The sequence below is a fragment of the Dromiciops gliroides genome, chromosome 6 (genome assembly GCF_019393635.1).
Source record: "Dromiciops gliroides isolate mDroGli1 chromosome 6, mDroGli1.pri, whole genome shotgun sequence".
In the NCBI taxonomy this organism is placed as follows: domain Eukaryota; kingdom Metazoa; phylum Chordata; class Mammalia; order Microbiotheria; family Microbiotheriidae; genus Dromiciops; species Dromiciops gliroides.
Genome location: NC_057866.1, coordinates 231,249,474 through 231,267,426, shown reverse-complemented (window position 1 = coordinate 231,267,426; position 17,953 = coordinate 231,249,474). Strand labels below are relative to the sequence as shown.

General features: G+C 39.4%; 1 protein-coding gene across 1 annotated transcript in view; it reads left to right on the top strand.

Moving 5' to 3' along the window:
- The window catches only part of ARHGEF38 (Rho guanine nucleotide exchange factor 38), a 131,820-nt gene extending 114,494 nt beyond the window's left edge, over positions 1–17,326 (top strand). Inside the window, exons 11-14 of the mRNA XM_043973157.1 lie at positions 2,253–2,396; positions 3,413–3,611; positions 3,907–4,166; positions 17,006–17,326. Coding sequence (XP_043829092.1) covers positions 2,253–2,396; positions 3,413–3,611; positions 3,907–4,166; positions 17,006–17,191 — 789 coding nt within the window. The 3' untranslated portion in view covers positions 17,192–17,326. The remainder of the gene's footprint in view (positions 1–2,252; positions 2,397–3,412; positions 3,612–3,906; positions 4,167–17,005) is intronic.
- Positions 17,327–17,953: the final 627 nt, after the last annotated feature.

Here is a 17,953-nt window from a genome sequence, read left to right as displayed (position 1 = left end):
AATGTCAAATCATTCTTTGTTGGGCTTTTCTTCTTCCCCAGGGAGAAGAACCCACATTTGGGGTGGGGCAGAAAGTATAGTCTATATTGGTTTTTATTTTTTTCTCTTTGGTGGAATTAAGTCTCAGTTCTTTATCCCATTAGAAAGGTAAGAGAGTGATGGGCTTGAGTTCGAGAGATCTGAGTTCAAACCCTAGCTCTTACACTTAGCTGTATGACCAGGGACAAGTAGTTCAAACTCTCTGGTTTCTTTATCTACAAACTAGGGATAATAACACTTACACCCTCATGGTGGGGGGGAAGTTGGGGAGACGAAAAGCTTAAATAGGACAGTCCATTAGATACATCTTCAAGATAACAAGATCTTGGAATTTGTATCCACAAGACTGAGAGTAAGACCTCACTATTCTTTAATGATCTCCATTGCTACAAGTCAGTCCATCTTTTCCAGGGCCTGGCCAGCATTTCTCACTCAGCTGCACTTCTGGTTTCCTCACCCAGGAATCAAAAGAACCACATTAGAAGTGGAACCCAAAACATTCAGAAAGGAGCTAAATCTTCACATGCACTGTTTTGACTTGAGCTTTTCCTAGAAATTTTCCTTATCTAAACTTAATTTCACTCTAAATTTCTTTAATCTTATTTGTGGACTTTAAGAAAACTAAATCAGTGTATGCCAGTTATCTTCTATATGGGGAACAGACTTAGGAAGCAAGGAAAGCAGGAAGAAAGAAATAAGGAAAGAGGGGCAGCTAGGTGATGCAGTGGATAAAGTGATGGCCCTGGATCAAGAGGACCTGCGTTCAAATCCAGCCTCAGATATTTGACACTTACTAGCTGTGTGACCCTGGGGCAAGTCACTTAATCCTCATTGCCCCAGAAAAAAAAAAGGAAGAAGGAAGGAAAGAAGGAAAAAGAAAGGAAAAAAAAAGAAGAAAACAAGCATTTATTATGTACCTAATGTGTGCCAGACACTGTGATAACTACTTTACTTCATCCTCAGAACAACACTGTGAAGTAGAAGCTATTATTACCCCCATTTTACAAGAGAAAATTGAAGAAAACAGGAGGTGAAGTGACTTGCCCAAGGTCACACAGCTAGTCATTTTCTAAGATTAGATTTGAACTCAGGTCTTCCTGACTCCAGACCCAGCACTCAAATGAAGGTCAATATGATGTAGTAATATAAGAAGACCTTGGTTCAAGTCTTGCTTTGGATATGTACAAATCACTTAACTTCTTAGTGCCCCAGACAATTCTCTAAGATAATACATTACAGAAAAGTGGGTAATTTACATTGGCACTCTGGCATTTCCTTATACTGATGAAATCACAGCTCTTGATCCCAGAAAATAGAAGAAGCAGGAGACCCTGGTAGTCTATGATTAAAATTTCCCCAATACCTGCTCCTTTATTTTATATTTAAAATTCACTATATATTCTTCCCCACTTCTAATGCATGCTGGCTGTGTGAATCCAGTGAGTTCTTTAACCTCTAAGCTCTAGCATCTTAAATGGGTTGCAACCTCACATGGGGTCGAGTAACTGAATGTAGGGGTTGTGAAAAATTTGGCAACAGTAAAAAGTTATGTAGACCTATTTTTTATGCCTTTATGCTCCAGGGTCACACAAAAATTTCTCCAGTGAAAAGGGGTCACCAGGGGAAAAAGCTTAAGAAGCCCAGGGCTAAGCAATATCAGTTGTATGGGAGGTGCTGACTTTATTTCTGGGAGTTCTCTATATCAATGTAAATGCAAGTCTAGTCCCTAGCCTACCCTACTCAGCTGAGCAGTTCAGAGTCAAACAGGAACAAGGACATGATTTTGACAAAGTGGGGGAGTTGAATGTTTTATGACAGGGGTTATGAGAGATGGGAGACATCATGCACCACCCATTCTCTTTAAATTTTAGCCATAGGAAGTGGACAATCATTATTTTCAATGACATCTAATTGAAATTTAGCATTTCTTTCTATCAGAATATAGGCAACAACCATTATTCCGTGCAGGGTCCATAGGTTTCACCAGGCTCTCAATGGAGTCCATAATGCAAAAAAAGGTTAAGAATTTCCACTTTCTGGGAATTGTTGCTCCTCATCATTTTCTTTGGATTTGAAAATATTATCCTTGTAGTATTTGCTCATCACAGCCTGGCTACAAGCGGTTCAGTTGGCAAGGGCAGTACCACTGTTTATAGCACATGTGATGCCATCTGCACTTACCAGAGCTCTGGGACTCTTGTTTTCTCCTTCAGTTATCATTGCTACCATCCAGCATCAGTGAAGCTCAAAATCGGGTAATAGAAGAGGTTCATAGCCTGAATTTTGTAAAGGACTACAGCGCAACTTTTATTGAGAGAAAGCTGAGCTTTGAAAAGAAGAAGCCTGTGCCCACTTTGGTGAGTTTGGCATGGTCAGCAATGATGACTTCTGACAGGACTTCCCAGAGTTCATGTCTTCTACAAGGCACAAAGCTTTGGGACCAGTATTTCTACATGTCCATCCATATGTGTTTGTATGTTGTCTGCCCCATTAGATTGTGAGTTCCTTGAGGCCAGGGACTGTCTTTTCCTCTCTTTGTGTCCCTAGCACTTAGCACAATTCCTGGTACACAGTAGTTACTTAATAAATGCTACAGAATCTTAGGGCTGGAAGATGCTTCAGAAATTGTATCTCTCCACCACCTTACCCCAACCCACCTCCAGACAGTACTGCACTTATATCATCTCAAGAGAATGATAGTTGACATCTCCCAGCTCTCCACAGATTTACAGAATAAAATTACAGAATTGTAAGAAATTGTAAGAAATCTCAGAGGCTACACCTGAACAAAACCTCCCCCCACCCCACCTGTTGTATATGATAAGGAGTTATCCATTCTTGGCTTAAAGACCTCCATTGAGGGGGATCCCATTCAATCATGCAGTATTATTTTTAGCTTTTAGTTTCTTCTTTTGAATTGTCACCTATATGTTTTGTTTCATTATCACTTTTTCCCTCAAATATATCTTTCATCCTTTCTGGTGAAGAATAAAAACATAAGGGATGGGGGGCGGGGAAAGCAATTGAGCAAAACTAAGCAATGCATCAACCTAGGCTGACTGCGTAGTCCCCCACCTACAAAGGAGGGAGAGAAGCAGGAAATATTTTTGATAACGTTTTATTAATACTTTGAAAAATATATTGCTTTCACTTTCAAATGACTCTCTTCGCCCCAATCAACAGAGCCTTCCTTTGCAGCTGCAAAGTCTGGAGTGGCAAAATAATGGCCATACCTGACAATGTACATCTTATAGACCTACATTAGACCTATAGTCAAGCACTTCTTGGACGGGAGGTGGAAGGCATCCGCGCACCCTCCATTTGCGTGTTCTCCCACACACAAAATCCAGCTCCTCTCCTCCCTTCTCCCCAGTCGGAGATGCCCCGTCAGACTGAAAACCACCGCTCCCAGCTTCTAGCATGCTACAGCCCGGAGGCTCTCTACCGAGCAAAGCGCAGGTGTAATGCTACACAGGAGCATGACATTGACCTTCTGGAAGGGGACCTGGTGGCTGCCATGGAGCAGAAGGATCCCTTGGGGAGCACGAGCAGGTGGCTGGTTGACACTGGAAGTGAGTATCATGAAGGAGAGGCCCCCAAAAAGGACAGTGGGAAAAGTGCCAAGTTTCAAATTCTATCTCTGATGCTTACTCTCTTTGTGACCTTGAGCAAGTCACTTAATCCGTGTGGGCCTCAGTTTCCTCATTTGTGAAATGAGGGGATTGAACTAGATGGATTCTGAGGCCCCCTTCCAGCTCTCCATCTATGATTCTTTAAAGCTGAGGTATACCTCTCTCAGGGCATATGTTTGCAGAGGAAGGAGCCCTTTCAAAATGTCCTTGCTTCTTCTCTTTCTTTCCTGTCTAGTTGCAAAAGGGTATGTATACTCTTCCTTCCTGAAGCCCTACAACCCAGCCAAAGTGCAGCAGGCAGATGGAGAGCACAGGTTCTGTGAGGAAGACTTTGACAACATCAGTCTTTTTGTGTCTTCATGGCCTGGGAGCCACAGCACCACACAAACCCGAGAAGGGAGCACAAGTGATAGCAGCATCTCTCTCAATGGCACGTGTGGGAAATCCGAAGCGGATGGGGCTGACATTGACTCTTTCCAGGATGGGGATGAACAGGTAAGAATTTGTCCCTTTAAACCATCACCAGGCTAGTCTGAATAAAACTGTTGCCTCCCACTGACCTTATGCTACAATCCATCCAGAAAGGAAGGTAGAAAGGAAAGAAGCACTACATACTTTACAAATATTATCTCAATTTTATCTTCACCACAGCCCTGTGAAGTAGGTGCTATTATTATCCCCATTTTGCAGTTGAGGAAAAAGAGGCAAACAGAGGTTAAGTGACTTGCCAAGGGTCACATAGCTAATAAGTGTCAGAGGCTGTATTTTAACATAGGATTCCTGACTCTTGACCCAACACTCTACCCATTGTGCCACCTGACTACAGCCAAGAACATTTTTAGGATTTTTTCATCTTTCTTTTCATCTTACTTTGAGTGATGGTGAGAAAGCTTTTTTTTTTTAAGGTATCACTTATCTTGTCTCCTCCCCCCAATACAATCGGTCTAGCTCTGAACAGATTGCCACCAGAACCTAGGGAATACAATTTAATTCCCATAAGAACAACATCTTTGTTGATGTCATTGGCAATGAGCAGCCTTGAATCCCTTATAAAATATTCTTCCTAATGGAAAAATGAAACTCCCTGACATGCTAGCTAAGGAGTTGTGGTCTAAGACTCCATCCATGCAAAATAACAAGGTTGTGACCTTCCATTACCTCTTTGCAAAAAACTGAACCCAAGATAGATGTCCAGATTATGAACTTAGGCAGTCAGAAGATTTTAGATTTAAAAGAGACCTGAGGGATCATCCTATTATCCACTTTCTCCTTCACAGAAATCATTCTTGTTTGGTCAATAATCAGACAAACTTTGAAGTGCAGAGAGGTTAAGGTCACACAGCTAGCAAGGGACCAATCTGTCCCTCTACTCAGTGAAGAGACAGCATCACATTACCATGTCTGATTATTGGCCAACCAAAGATGATTCTTTTTTCAATTAAGAAAAATAAATTTTCTTTTATTCCCACCTCCCCCTATTGAAAAAGAAAAAAACAAAATCCTTCTTTTTACATATAATATATAAACATATATTATAAATGTGTATGGAAGTTATGGTATATATGGCAAATAGAAGTTAACCTCAGAGGGAAGAGATAAATGTGCATAGCCAAGCAAAACAAATTCCCTCGTTGGCCAGATCCAAAATATATTTGTCTGATTCTGCACCCTGAGTCTATCAGCTCTCTATCAGCATGTTTTAGCATGAATACTCTGGAATCTTTGGTTGATCATTGCATTGATCAAAGTTCTTAAGTCTTTTCAAGGTGTTTGATCAAGCCTGCTTCTTAAACTGCTTGGCTGATTGAAAGGCAAGGTCTTCAGTAGAAATCTCTTTTACACCCTCTTTTACTTCATAGTTTTGGCCAGAGATGCTGGAAGGCAGTGTTGAATTATGGAGTAATTTTATTTTACAGCTATCAAAGGGTGATGCACACATTCCTGAGACAATATGCAAATATACAATATACATGGTGCAATTCCAGAAGTGACCAGAAGAGGTCAGGATTCATTCTATGCAGCATGTGTTAAAGCCAAACAGAGATCTGGTTCTAGATGGTACCTCTGGGTCAAAGAGCATGTCCAAACTCTTTCATGTTGAGATCTTTTGGGTAAATAAAATAGTTCCCTACTGAGTAGTCTCACTGATACGTGCCATTTAAATTAAGTCACAGTTTTTCTCCTTTGGCACAATATAAAATGCATGGTTTACCATTATAAACAAGTAGATATCCTAGGAGATTTCAGATTTATGGGTGGATAAAACAACCACCACCACTACAACAACTCTCAATTATACAGTCCTTTATAGTTTGTAACACACTTTACATCTCTTTTCTCATTTAATCCTAACAACTCGTTGACGTAAGTAGGTACTACTATTGACTTCATTTTACAGGTGAGGACACTGAGACTAAGAGGGATTTTTCAAGTTTTGGGTAGCTAGTAAATGTTTGAAAAAAGATTTGAATTCAGGTCTTCTTGATTCCAAGTCTAGCATTCCTGCCACTGCACCACCACCTAGCTAGATTAATTGTAGCATCCCATTGACTCATCCAAAATTATTTAATGACCATAATTAATAATCAATAACAATTAGATAGCACTTTAAGATCAATTGCATGCATTATGTATGTCATCTCATTTGATCCTCATAACAACCCTATGTGGAAAGTGCTAGTATTATCCTTATTTTGAACATGGGAAAACTGAAGCTGATAGAGACTAACATGTAGTTAGTATCTTAGGCAAGATCAGGTCTTCCTGACTCCAAGTCCAGTGTTCTGTCCAGTACCCCATTTAGCTGGAGTAATTGTAACATTCATTGTTGTTATTGTTCAGTTATTTCCCCCATGTCCAGCTCTTCATGATCCCACTTGGAGGGTTGGTAAAGCAGTTTGCCATTTCTTCCTCCCACTCATCTTACAGATGAGGAAACTGAGACAAACAGGGTAATGTGCCTTGCCTAGGGTTACACACACAGTCTGAGGTCATATTTGAACTCAGGAAGATGAGTCTTCCTAACTCTAAGCCCAGTACTCTACCCATTGTGCCACCAATGGTAACAAAAATATTTATTGCACATCCCCTTCACAAAGTACTGGTTGCAGTAAGATGTGACACTAGATCATACTGTTGGTGGGCAACCTCTTAGCTTCAAGTATGTTTCTGGCAGCAAACCACATTTGCTTTCTTAGGACCAGCCTAGCTAATTACATAGAGACTCATGCAAATATAGGCTGGTCACTGGATGAGGATGAATTCTTTGTCTATACAACTTATGAAATGAAGAAAAAATACAAGATGACCCTCAGCCCTGTGTAGCCCATTTCCACTTCTGAAGGGACGACATATCATCATAGTGAAAAAGAGAACAGAATCTGCAAAGAATTACACACATTTTAAAAATCTATTAATATTAATTTAGCTATTGGTACTTTAGAGGTAGTGTGGTGGAGTGGAGAGAAGCTAGCCTTGGACCAGGAAGACCTAGGTTCAAGTTCTATTCCTTATAAATACTGCCTACATGGCTCAAGGACAAAAGGCATAACCTCTCGATGTCCTAGGAGACTCCCTAAGACTACATATTGCAGAGAAGGAGCTGACTTGCATTGGCAGGAGTTTTATCATCTGAGTGTTCTCCATACCAATGAAATAATAGAAATAGGACCTACCCTATTGGTATTTTGGTCAATCAACAAGCATTTATTATTCAAAGGTGCTAAGTGCTATATATGTGTGTGTGTGGGTGGAGAGAGAGAGAGAAAATGAAAGGTAGGGATTAAATGAAAGGAAGGGATTGAATCATTCAATGGCCAACAAATTGACTTTCCACTGGAAGAACTGAATTGTATCAGTCCTGACACTCTTTCTATAAAGGAAACTATAATACCAAAGAAAGTCACAGTTAAATGGAAGTGGAGCTCACAGTTTCTCTGTGGTAAGTAAAAAAAAAGGAGGTGGTAGAGTTGGTTTGGTCATGCATCCCAAGAAATAAAGAAATATAATTTCATGGGGCATTTGTTCACCTTATATTTCAGTGCTCATGATAACTATTTGCAAAAATATCACCATGAAAATGATCATAGCCTATGTATGTATCTGAGAGGATAAGGAGGTAGGAAAATGCCATGAAGTAACTTGAAAACACTCTCTAAATTAAATCCACTCAGTTACTTTAATGCAATGGTAGGTATAGAGGTAGATGGGGGTGGGAGTGCACTGGAAAATATAGTTCAAGAATAAAAAATGAGAGTTCAAAGTCTAGGAAAGCCTCAATACATATGAATGAGTAGCTAGGTAGTGCAGTGGATAGAGTGCTGGGTCTCAGTTCAAATCTGGCCTCAGACACTTACTAGCTGTGTGACCCTGGGCAAGTCAATTATCCTTGTTTGCCTCAGTTTCTTTATGTGTAAAATGAGCTGAAGAAGAAAATGACAAACCACTCTAGTACTGAAGAGTCAGGGATGACTGAAATGACTGAACAACAACAAAATGTATCATGAATGCATTTTTTGTTTAAAGATTTGGGAGATTCTAGCGTTGGGGAGCACAGATAACAAAATGAAAAATGAAACTGATTATATTTTAATAGACAGGAACTGATTCCACTAGACTGCAAGCTCTTTGAGAACAGGAACTGGTTTTTGCCTATCACTAATGCTTAAAACCCCGCCTAGCACACAGTAGGTACTTAATAAGTGCTTAATGGCTTGACATATTGACTCATTATTAATGAGGGAGTCATTCTTGTCTAGAAGGAGATCACCTTGCTGTCATTGATAAATTCAGAATATCTGACTCAGATTAATTATATGCTCAGGAAGCAGGGAATCAGCAGATGTGATTGTTGAATCACTCACTGACAGTAATATTTTAAACTTTGTGTAAAATAGGAAAGGTCCCTTGAGATTGAAGAAAGATAAATGTTTTCCTGATAGACTAAAAAAGGTAGAGAATTGAGTCTAAGAACTATAGGCCAATGAGCTTGACTTTGATCTCCTGCAAAAATTCTAGAATGGATCATAAACCGTATGGACAATAGACATCTCAAAAAGGAAGAAGCAATTAGGAGGCAGAATCACTTCATAAAGGTCAGATCACGTTTGTTGTAGTTGTAGTTGTGCAGTTTTTTCAATGACTCCATTTGGAGTTTTCTCAGCAGCGATACTGGAGTGGTTTGACATTTCCTTCTTCAGCTCATTTTACAGATGAGGAACTGAGGCAAACAGGGTTAAGTGACTTGACCAGGGTCACACAGCTATTCTTTCAGGTCAGATTTGAACTCGGGTCTTCCTGATAGCAGGCCCAGCATTCTATCTACTAAGCCACTTAGCTGCCCATAGATTATGTTCGACTATAGACTTAATAAATAAGTAGGTTAAAGAAATGCTATCCATATAGTTTACCTTTATTTTTGTAATGCTTTTGATGAGGTATTTTATATTATTTTTGTGGATGATCTAGTTAGATAAATCAGCAACTAGGAGAATAGCCAGACTCAAAGAGTCTATGTTACATGAAGATTGCTTGAAGGAACTTGGACTGCTTAGACTAGAGAAGAGGACTTGTACCCTGAGGGTACACAAGATAGTTGTCTTCAAGCATTTGAAGGGATGCCATCTGCAGAAGGGACTAAACTTGTTCTGATTGGCTTCAGAGGACAGAACCAGAGGAAATGGGTGGAAAGTTGCAAAAAGGCCAATTTGGATTTGATGTCCTAACATCTAGAGCCATTTATATAGAACTTTGTGATCTCCAAAGGGTGTTACTTACAAGGACCTTAGGAAATAGGGAATACAAATATAATTAACCCCATTTGAAAGATGGGAAGCTTGAGTAACTTGCTCATTGTTGAACAGAATTGGGAATCCAGTTCAATCTAAAGCTGCTTCCACACTAGTTCCACTAATGAGATAATGAAAGAGGCTGTTCTTCCAAAGTCATGGCTCCCCAGCCCTCCACTTCCTCCCATCACTCATGACAACAGACATATTTCACTTTGAGCCACCCTTGTCTCAGGAATAAAACTGAGCCAACTGACCACACCTCTGGACAGTCACCACCATTTCCAGGCCTGGGGAGGTACACAGACATGCACCAGGAAGATGGAAGGCCAGACCACGACATAGTTGGGAAGAGGAAGTCAACAAAAATGTAAGATTCCCTCTCAAGAAGCCACGGGGCTTCAGTCTTTTCTAGGATCCTTCAATTCTGCAACAACAGACATCATATATTAAGGAACATGTCCCGGGCACTGGCAATACAAAGATAGAAATTAATCAGTTGCTGCTGGGACTTATATTTTATTGACTTATATAATATGGGAAACAGGTAAATAAATACATTTTGAGCTGAGAGAACACGAATGACATGAACGAGCAGAGGTTTAAACACTCATAGATTTAGAGCTAGAAGGGACTTTATGGGGTTTACAGCAAGTCCAACCTTTCAGAATCTAGAGTATTCTTGAGTGGATGGATTTGTCAGTGAACCACTTATGGTGAAGCTATCATGCTGTATCTCTTTTTCCCATTCACTGCCAAAGTCTTCAGAAGAATCTTTTCTATGTGTTGGTTCTATTTCCTCACCATCCACTCACTTCTTAATCCCCTGTCATCTGGCTTCTGACCTCACCACTCAACTGAACCTGTGCTACATGGATCTAAGGCTCAAAACAATGAACTTGACAACAATAGGGTGGTTGGATAAAAATCTTCATTTAAAAAAACAACAACCTAGGGGTTTAGTTGGTTGCTAACTCAAAATGAATCAAGAATGTGACATGGCAGCCCACAAAGCTAACAACATAAACGAGGTGTTGTGTCCAAAATAAGGGAGATGAGTTTCATTGTACTCTCTCCTGGTCTAATCACATTTGAAATGTTCTGTTCTGAGCAACACACTTTAAGAAAAACACTGAAAAGCCAGAACATGTCCAGAGAAGAGTGACTAGGAAAAGGAGGGTCTTGGAGGCCATACCATGAAGGAAACGTTGAAGGAATTGAGGATGATTACCCTAAGGAAGAAAACAGTTGGCACCATAATAGCTGCATGGTAGAGTGGAACTAATACTTGATTTGAGACCAGTGGACCTGAATTTGAATCCTGACTGCTGCTTATGTGATCTTGAGCTGCTCCAAACCTCAGTTTCCTCATCTATAAAATGGGAATATTTCTAGACTACATGACTTTTAAGGTCACAGCTCAAAATATGTTATTCTAATTATTCAAAAGACTCTTATGCTAAAGGGAAAGTGCCATTTCTCTTGACTCCTGTGTGCTGGCAATAAGTGCAATTTCTGGAAGCTGAGTTGAAGGGAAGTGATTTCAATTCATTATAAACCAAAACCTCATAAAAGAATCTTAAGTGTATGGAACATGAGAGGAAGGTGATCCAGACCAACTGGAACAAGAAACTCCTCTATAACCTGTGCAACAAGTGGTCATTTAGTCTTTGCTTGGTCCTCTCCAAGGGGGAGGGGAACCCAATACTTCCAAATGCAACCTTTTCTACTTTTAAGAAACTTTTTGTTGTTGTTCCAATGATCATGGAGGTGCCTGAAGCAGGTGCTGTGGAGTGCCTAAAGCTTGTCAAACATCAAAGATTCCCAGGTGATCCACCATACCTCAGTCTTCACTCAAGTCCAATTCACACAAGTCAAGACATCACCTCGTGATGTCATTGGTCCTCTTCAGAAACAAAAGACCACCACCACCAACAACAACAACAATAAAGATTCTATTTCCATTGAACTTAAATTTAACTCTCATTCATTTCTTCCAGTTCTGCCTGCTGGGGCTGAGTAGAACAAATCCTATCATATATCAGCGCTCCAAAAACTTGAAGACAACTCTAATGTTTCCCCTAAGTCTTCTCTTCTCTGGGTCTCATTTTCTTCAGCTGATTCTCATATGGCAGAAGTTTGGGACCTGTCCACCCTCCTTCCTGCCCTCTCCAGCTTATCAGTGCTCTTCCTAAATATGGCCTCCAGAATTGCACAAAAAACTCCACGTCTAATCTGACCAGGAAAGAGTACAGAGGGAGTATTAACTCCCTAGTCCTGAGTACAATGTCTCTCCAAATCCAGCGTAAGACTGTGTTGCCTTATCACTTGGATGCCATGTCACTTTTGACACATAGTGAACTTGAAGCCCACTAAAACCCCACTATTCTTTTCAGATACATCCATCTTAGACTTCTTGAACTTGATTAAAATGCTTTAAGAAGCACTTATCACTATTAAGTTTCATCTTGTTCAAATTGGTCCAATGTTCCATCCATGTAAAGATATTTTTTAATCTTGACCATTATTCAGTGCATTTGCTCTCTCCCCTAGCTTTGTGTCTTCTGTCAATCAGATAAGCATTCCACCCATTTTTCTAATCTACTCACTTTTAAATATGTTATATAGCACAGGGCCAAGTTCAGAATTCTGGGATACTAAACATCCTTCCAAGTTGACATTGAATAATTAATAACTATACTTTGGATCTAAGTATGAGACCAATTGCAAATTTGCTTGCTTAGTTTACTTCTATATTTTCCACAAGAATGATGTGAGAGAGCTGTCAAGCATTTTGTTAAAGTCTAGGTAAATTATACTATATATACTTGATTTTCCAGTCTAGTAACCCTGTCAAAAAGATGAGGTGAGTATGGCATGATGGGCTTTTATGAAGTCATGCTGGCTCTTTGTGATCAGTTCTCCTTTCTAGATAGTCACTAACCATCCTTTCAATAATATGGTCTAGAATTTTGTCAAGAATCCAAATAAGATAAGGCTTATTGTATTTCAGTTCTATTCTCTTCCTCATATTGAAAATCAGGGAATTTGCCCTTCTGCATTCCTACAGCACCTCTCTGATTTTTCGTGTTCTTTCAAAGATCACTGACCCAGGCTTAGAAAACAGAGTTGTCAATTCTCTCAGTCTGTAAGGTTATGATTTATTTGATCCTGGTAACTTGAATCCATCAAATGGCATCTAGGTATTCTCTTTCTATGTCTTCCCTTATCCTGGATATAGACTTGCTATTGGCCATTTTTTCATCTTTTCTAGTCCAAAGAAACAATTCCATTGAGGACATAAGGCGGGGGGGTGGGGTGGGGAGTATATAAAGAGGCTAATGGGGATGCACAGCAAATTAATTCACCAAGTTAGAAGCTTGAAAGATGTGTACGGGAGATGGAAGCCAGGTTATATAACAGGGATAAATACAAAAGCTTGATAAAGTCCTGGAAGATCCATATCAGGAATGCTGATCTCAGAATGAACTGAGGCTGGCAAAAAAAATAAAGGAAAATCCCAAATGGTTTTTAAAGTTACACTGGGGGAAAGAGGAAGATAAAAGAAGAGATGAAAGCATTGCTCAGAGTAGATGGTATCTTATTTCTGACAACAGGGAAAAGGCAAAGCCCCCTAATTCTTACTCAGTTGCTCCTATTTTGAACTATGATAAGCTTTTGAGTTCAACTTCTGTTCTGCTCATAAATTTAAAATTATTTTTTAAAAGAAAATCTAAGTTGGTTTGTGAACTCCCTGTGCATCCACATTTGTCTCTTTAAGCTACTCCTCTTTCTTTTTCCATTGGAGTTGTCTCTCTTTGTGTCTTCACAAAGGGTTAAATTGCCCTATAGATTTTAGTTCATGGGATCCAACCAAGGCTTTCTTTATAGCCCTTGAAATTTTTTCCCCAAATCTAGGATGTATGCTTGACTTTACACAAATTGTGAGAAAAAATGGTCTCCCTATGCCCCCAAGAGTCTCATAATTTACAGCCAGTAGTCAGTTCCTCTTTGGTGGTAAGAAACATATTTACAATAGAATATCTGCTTGTTGGTAGTTCTACCTTTTGAGTGATGAAATGATGACTAAAACAACTCAAGAATTGATTAGCTACTCTACTTTTAGGAGGAGGGGGAAATGAGAGTGGGGGAGACACAGAGACAGAGAGACAGAGACAGTGACAGAACAGGTCAGATATCCAGAACATTGAAGTCCCTCATCACTGTTATATCATGTTTTCATGCCATACTTGCCATCTGTTTTCTGAACTCATCTATTTCTACTTTCCGTCCAGGTCACCTACACTACATTCTGATTTATTGCTTCTGTTTATGCCTCAGATGATCTTCACCCAAATGTATTCTATTATACTTTCTCCTTTATGGTTCCTAGATTTCTTGACATGAATAGATATCTTTAATCTGCAATGCAAATCCCTTCCCTTTGCCTGTCCTACTTTTTTTAAAAATAAGATACACCTTTCCTGAGGGCAGGTAGGTGACACAATGGATAGGGTGCTGGGCCTGGAGTTAGGAAAATCTGAGTTCAAATCTGGCCTCAGACACTTAATAGCTTTATGACCCTGGGCAAATCACTTGCCCCATTTGTGTTAGTATCCTCATTTGTAAAATGAGCTGGAGAAAGAAATGGCAAACCACTCCATTATCTTTGACAAGATATCCCCAAATACGATGATCACAAAATAAGACCCAACAGAAATCAAAGACCAATAACAAACTTTCCTGGGTCACACCTCAGCTACATGTCTCATCCTACCAAGTCTCCAGGTCACTTAACCTAAAATTTGTCTCTGTGGATTAGGCTTTCTAATCCATCTTGCTCATAACCTATATCTTGTATATTTGTACATATGAAGTCATAGGGTTTAAATGATTCCTTTCTTAGATGTTGTCTGAGTCCATCTGCATGATGATGAGATTTCAGGTGATAAACTTATCCTGAGTCAGACTTGATGTTCCTGGAGTTGAAACCAAGTAGATCTGCTGATGGAAGAAAAAAAGTTTTATCTGCACTAATGATGTCAATAAATATTTATTAAGCACCTGCGATGTGCCAGGCACTAGGCTAAGCACTGGGAATACAGAAAAATAGTCCCTGACCTCTCAGAGAAGGCACGCAAACAACTAAGTATAAGCAAAATACATTAGAGGGAAGGCACTACTGGCATTAAGTTGGGCCAGGGACCAATTGTTATCAGAGGAGATTGTTTTTGATACAGAGAAGACACCTAGTAATACAACTCCCAGTTCATAACAACTATATATAATATACCATGTTCTTTGATGTTTATGCAAATTTAATTTCATAAAGTCAACATAGAAATAGAATAAGCATTTTTTTAATTAGAAAAAATATAGCAGATTCTTTTTGGATGATTTTTTATTGTATTAATATGTTTGTTTTTCTGTTGTATACCTGTAAATATTATGCATGTGAAGTCTCATACCAAAGTAAAGCAATTCAGTAAAATTAATAACACAGGAGGCAGCTCACTAGATAGACTTAGTAGGTCTGGAGTAAGGAATACCTGAGTTCAAATTAAGCTTCAGACACTTCCAAGCTTCCTGGACAAATCACTTAACCTCTGATTATCTGACAAAATGGATCCAGGATGGCAAACTACTCCAGTATCTTTGCCAAGAAAACCCCAGATGGGTTCCCAAAGGGTCAGCAGTGACTGAAACGATTGAACAACATAATAACACAGTGGCCTCGTTGCTTGAGTCTCCAGATTCTTATTACTCCATTCAACATCAGGTAAACTCAGTGGTTTCTCATTGAAAATATCCCCTAAAAATCAAGACATTTATTCATGTCTAGTCTTATAGCCATTCTCTCCTTGTCCACAGTTTTGTGGTTGTTGTTTGATTTGTTTCAAGAACAAGGATAGTTGTCCAGCAGTCACAGTTTATTTAATATCCTGGAATGCAGTTCATTTAGGCCTGCTGACTTTTGCTTCCTGAGGGCACCCAGGTAGGTGCTCTTTCACCATTACTATTTTGGCTTTCGGTTCTTTCCGAACCATTTCTCACCCGATACTTCCTAGCTTGAAGATTATTCTTCTTGCTAGAGAAAATGGGACCAATATAGGAGCTGAGTAGTTTTGCCTTTTCTTGATCATCGATTACTGTAATACAATTCACATTCAGCACTGATCCTTTCCCTTCCTTATTTGTCCTCTGGGTCTCACCATAACTGAAAAACTCCCTTTTTACCTTTAATAAATCTGTTGCCCTTGCAATGGTCATAACTGGAGGGCTGTGGGAAGTACCTGATCAGATCTATGAAAAGGTCCAGCTATTCTGGGTATTAATGGGAACTGAAAAAGAAAAATGACTGTCCATATACTTTGGTTTTTTCCCCCATATAAATATTTTATTGATTTCCAGTTACATGCAGAGGTAGTTTTCATAAGATTTCTTGTTTCAAATTTTTCTCCCTCCCTTCTCCACCTCTCCCCCTCCCCAAGACAGCAAGTAATCTGATATTGGTTATATATGTACAATCACATTAAACATATTTCTGCATTAGTCATGTAAGGAGAGAAGAATGAGAGCAACAAGGAAAAACCTCAAAAAAGAAAAACAACAACAAAAACAATAGAAATAGTATGGTTCGATCTGCATCCAGATTTAACGGTTCTTTTTTTTTCTGGATTTGGAGAGCATTTTCCATCATAAGTCCTTTGGAACTATCTTGGACCATTGTATTGCTGAAAAGAATCAAGTCTATCACAGTTGATCAACACACAATGTTGTTGATACTGTGTACAATGTTCTCCCGGTTCTGCTCATCTCACTCATCAGTTCATGCAAGTCCTTCCAGGTTTCTTTGAAATCTACCTGCTTATCATTTCTTACAGCACAATAGTATTCCATTACATTCACATACCACAACTTGTTCAGCCATTCCCCAATTGATGGGCATCCGTCCATACACTTTTTTTTTTTTTTTGCAGGGCAGTGGGGGTTAAGTGACTTGCCCAGGGTCACACAGCTAGTAAGTGTCAAGCGTCTGAGGCCGGATTTGAACTCAGGTCCTCCTGAATGCAAGGCTGGTGCTTTATCCACTGCGCCACCTAGCTGCCCCCATCCATCCATACACTTTGAGGGCATGTCACTTAACCTCTTATGTTGCCCCCAGTTTTCTCACAGGTAAAAAGGGGATCATGATAGCACTTATTTCATAAGCTTGCTTTGAAGAAGAAATGAAGTAATGTATAGTACTTTACAAACCTTAAAGTGCTATATAAATACTATTTGTTGTTATTATTATTATTATTATTATTGTCAGATGAAGTTTCATTTGTTTTTTCTTTGTCACAAAGGATGTTCCATCTGGGAAAGGGGGAAGGGGTTGAAATAAGTGATGTTGTTTAAATGGCATAAGCAAAATTTATTTTTTAGAAAAGAATAGACAGCATCAAGCAGGACTGCTAAAGCTTAGGAAGTTTTCCCATTTTGCCTGTTTCACATGAGAGATTTTTAGATTCTGCTTTTCACAACGTCTTTTGTTTTCCTGTCTAGATATTTTATGCGGTTCATGCATTTCAAGCCCGAAGTGAATATGAGCTCAGCCTCCAGGAATACCAGCGGGTTCACATTCTTCAGTTTTGTGATGTGAGTGGCAATAAGGAGTGGTGGTTAGCTGAAGCTCAAGGACAGAAGGGATATGTGCCCGCCAACTACCTCGGAAAGATGACATATGCTTAAAAAGACAAGCTCTTGGATCATTTCTTTCATTTTCTATCAAATCAAGTGCTCAACTAACTACCTCTTACATATCTAACATGAAGTGACTTGGCCAGAAAGGTGCATCAAACACCCAAGAAATACTCGTCCAACTACTAAGACTGGTGCCTTGCCTCCTTACCAAGGAGGTCCTAGCAAGATTAATTCATAAGCGTATTTGGAGGTGTATGTGTTGTAGTAAATACTAAACCAAAATTTAATGTAAAAAATTAATGTAGGGGCATCTAGGTGGCCCAGTGGATGAAGCACTGGCCTTGGATTCAGGAGGACCTGAGTTCAAATCCAGCCTCAGACACTTGACACTTAACTAGCTGTGTGACCCAGGGCAAGTCACTTAACCTTCATTGCCCTGAAAAAAAAAATAATAATGCACCCACCAACTCTCTGTATTCATCTTCTTCACTTTTTTTTTTAATCAAACAGATTTAATAGGAATGGTCTTTTTTTAAAAAAAGAAATAAAAGAATAGTTTTATTTGGTACAAGAGAAACTGGCCAGGAGGAAAGTTAAGAACTTCTCCCCCAGGAATAATCTTAAGAAAGAATATGTCCTATTGTAATTTAGAAAGGCTAAATCTACATGAAGTAAGCTTTTTCCTTAATAGCTATATTGATTTCTCTCTCTCTCTCTCTCTCTCTCTCTCTCTCTCTCTCTCTCTCTCTCTCTCTCTCATCTAGAGCTCATTTAGTTCAACCTTCTTCATTGTACAGATGAGAAAGGGAC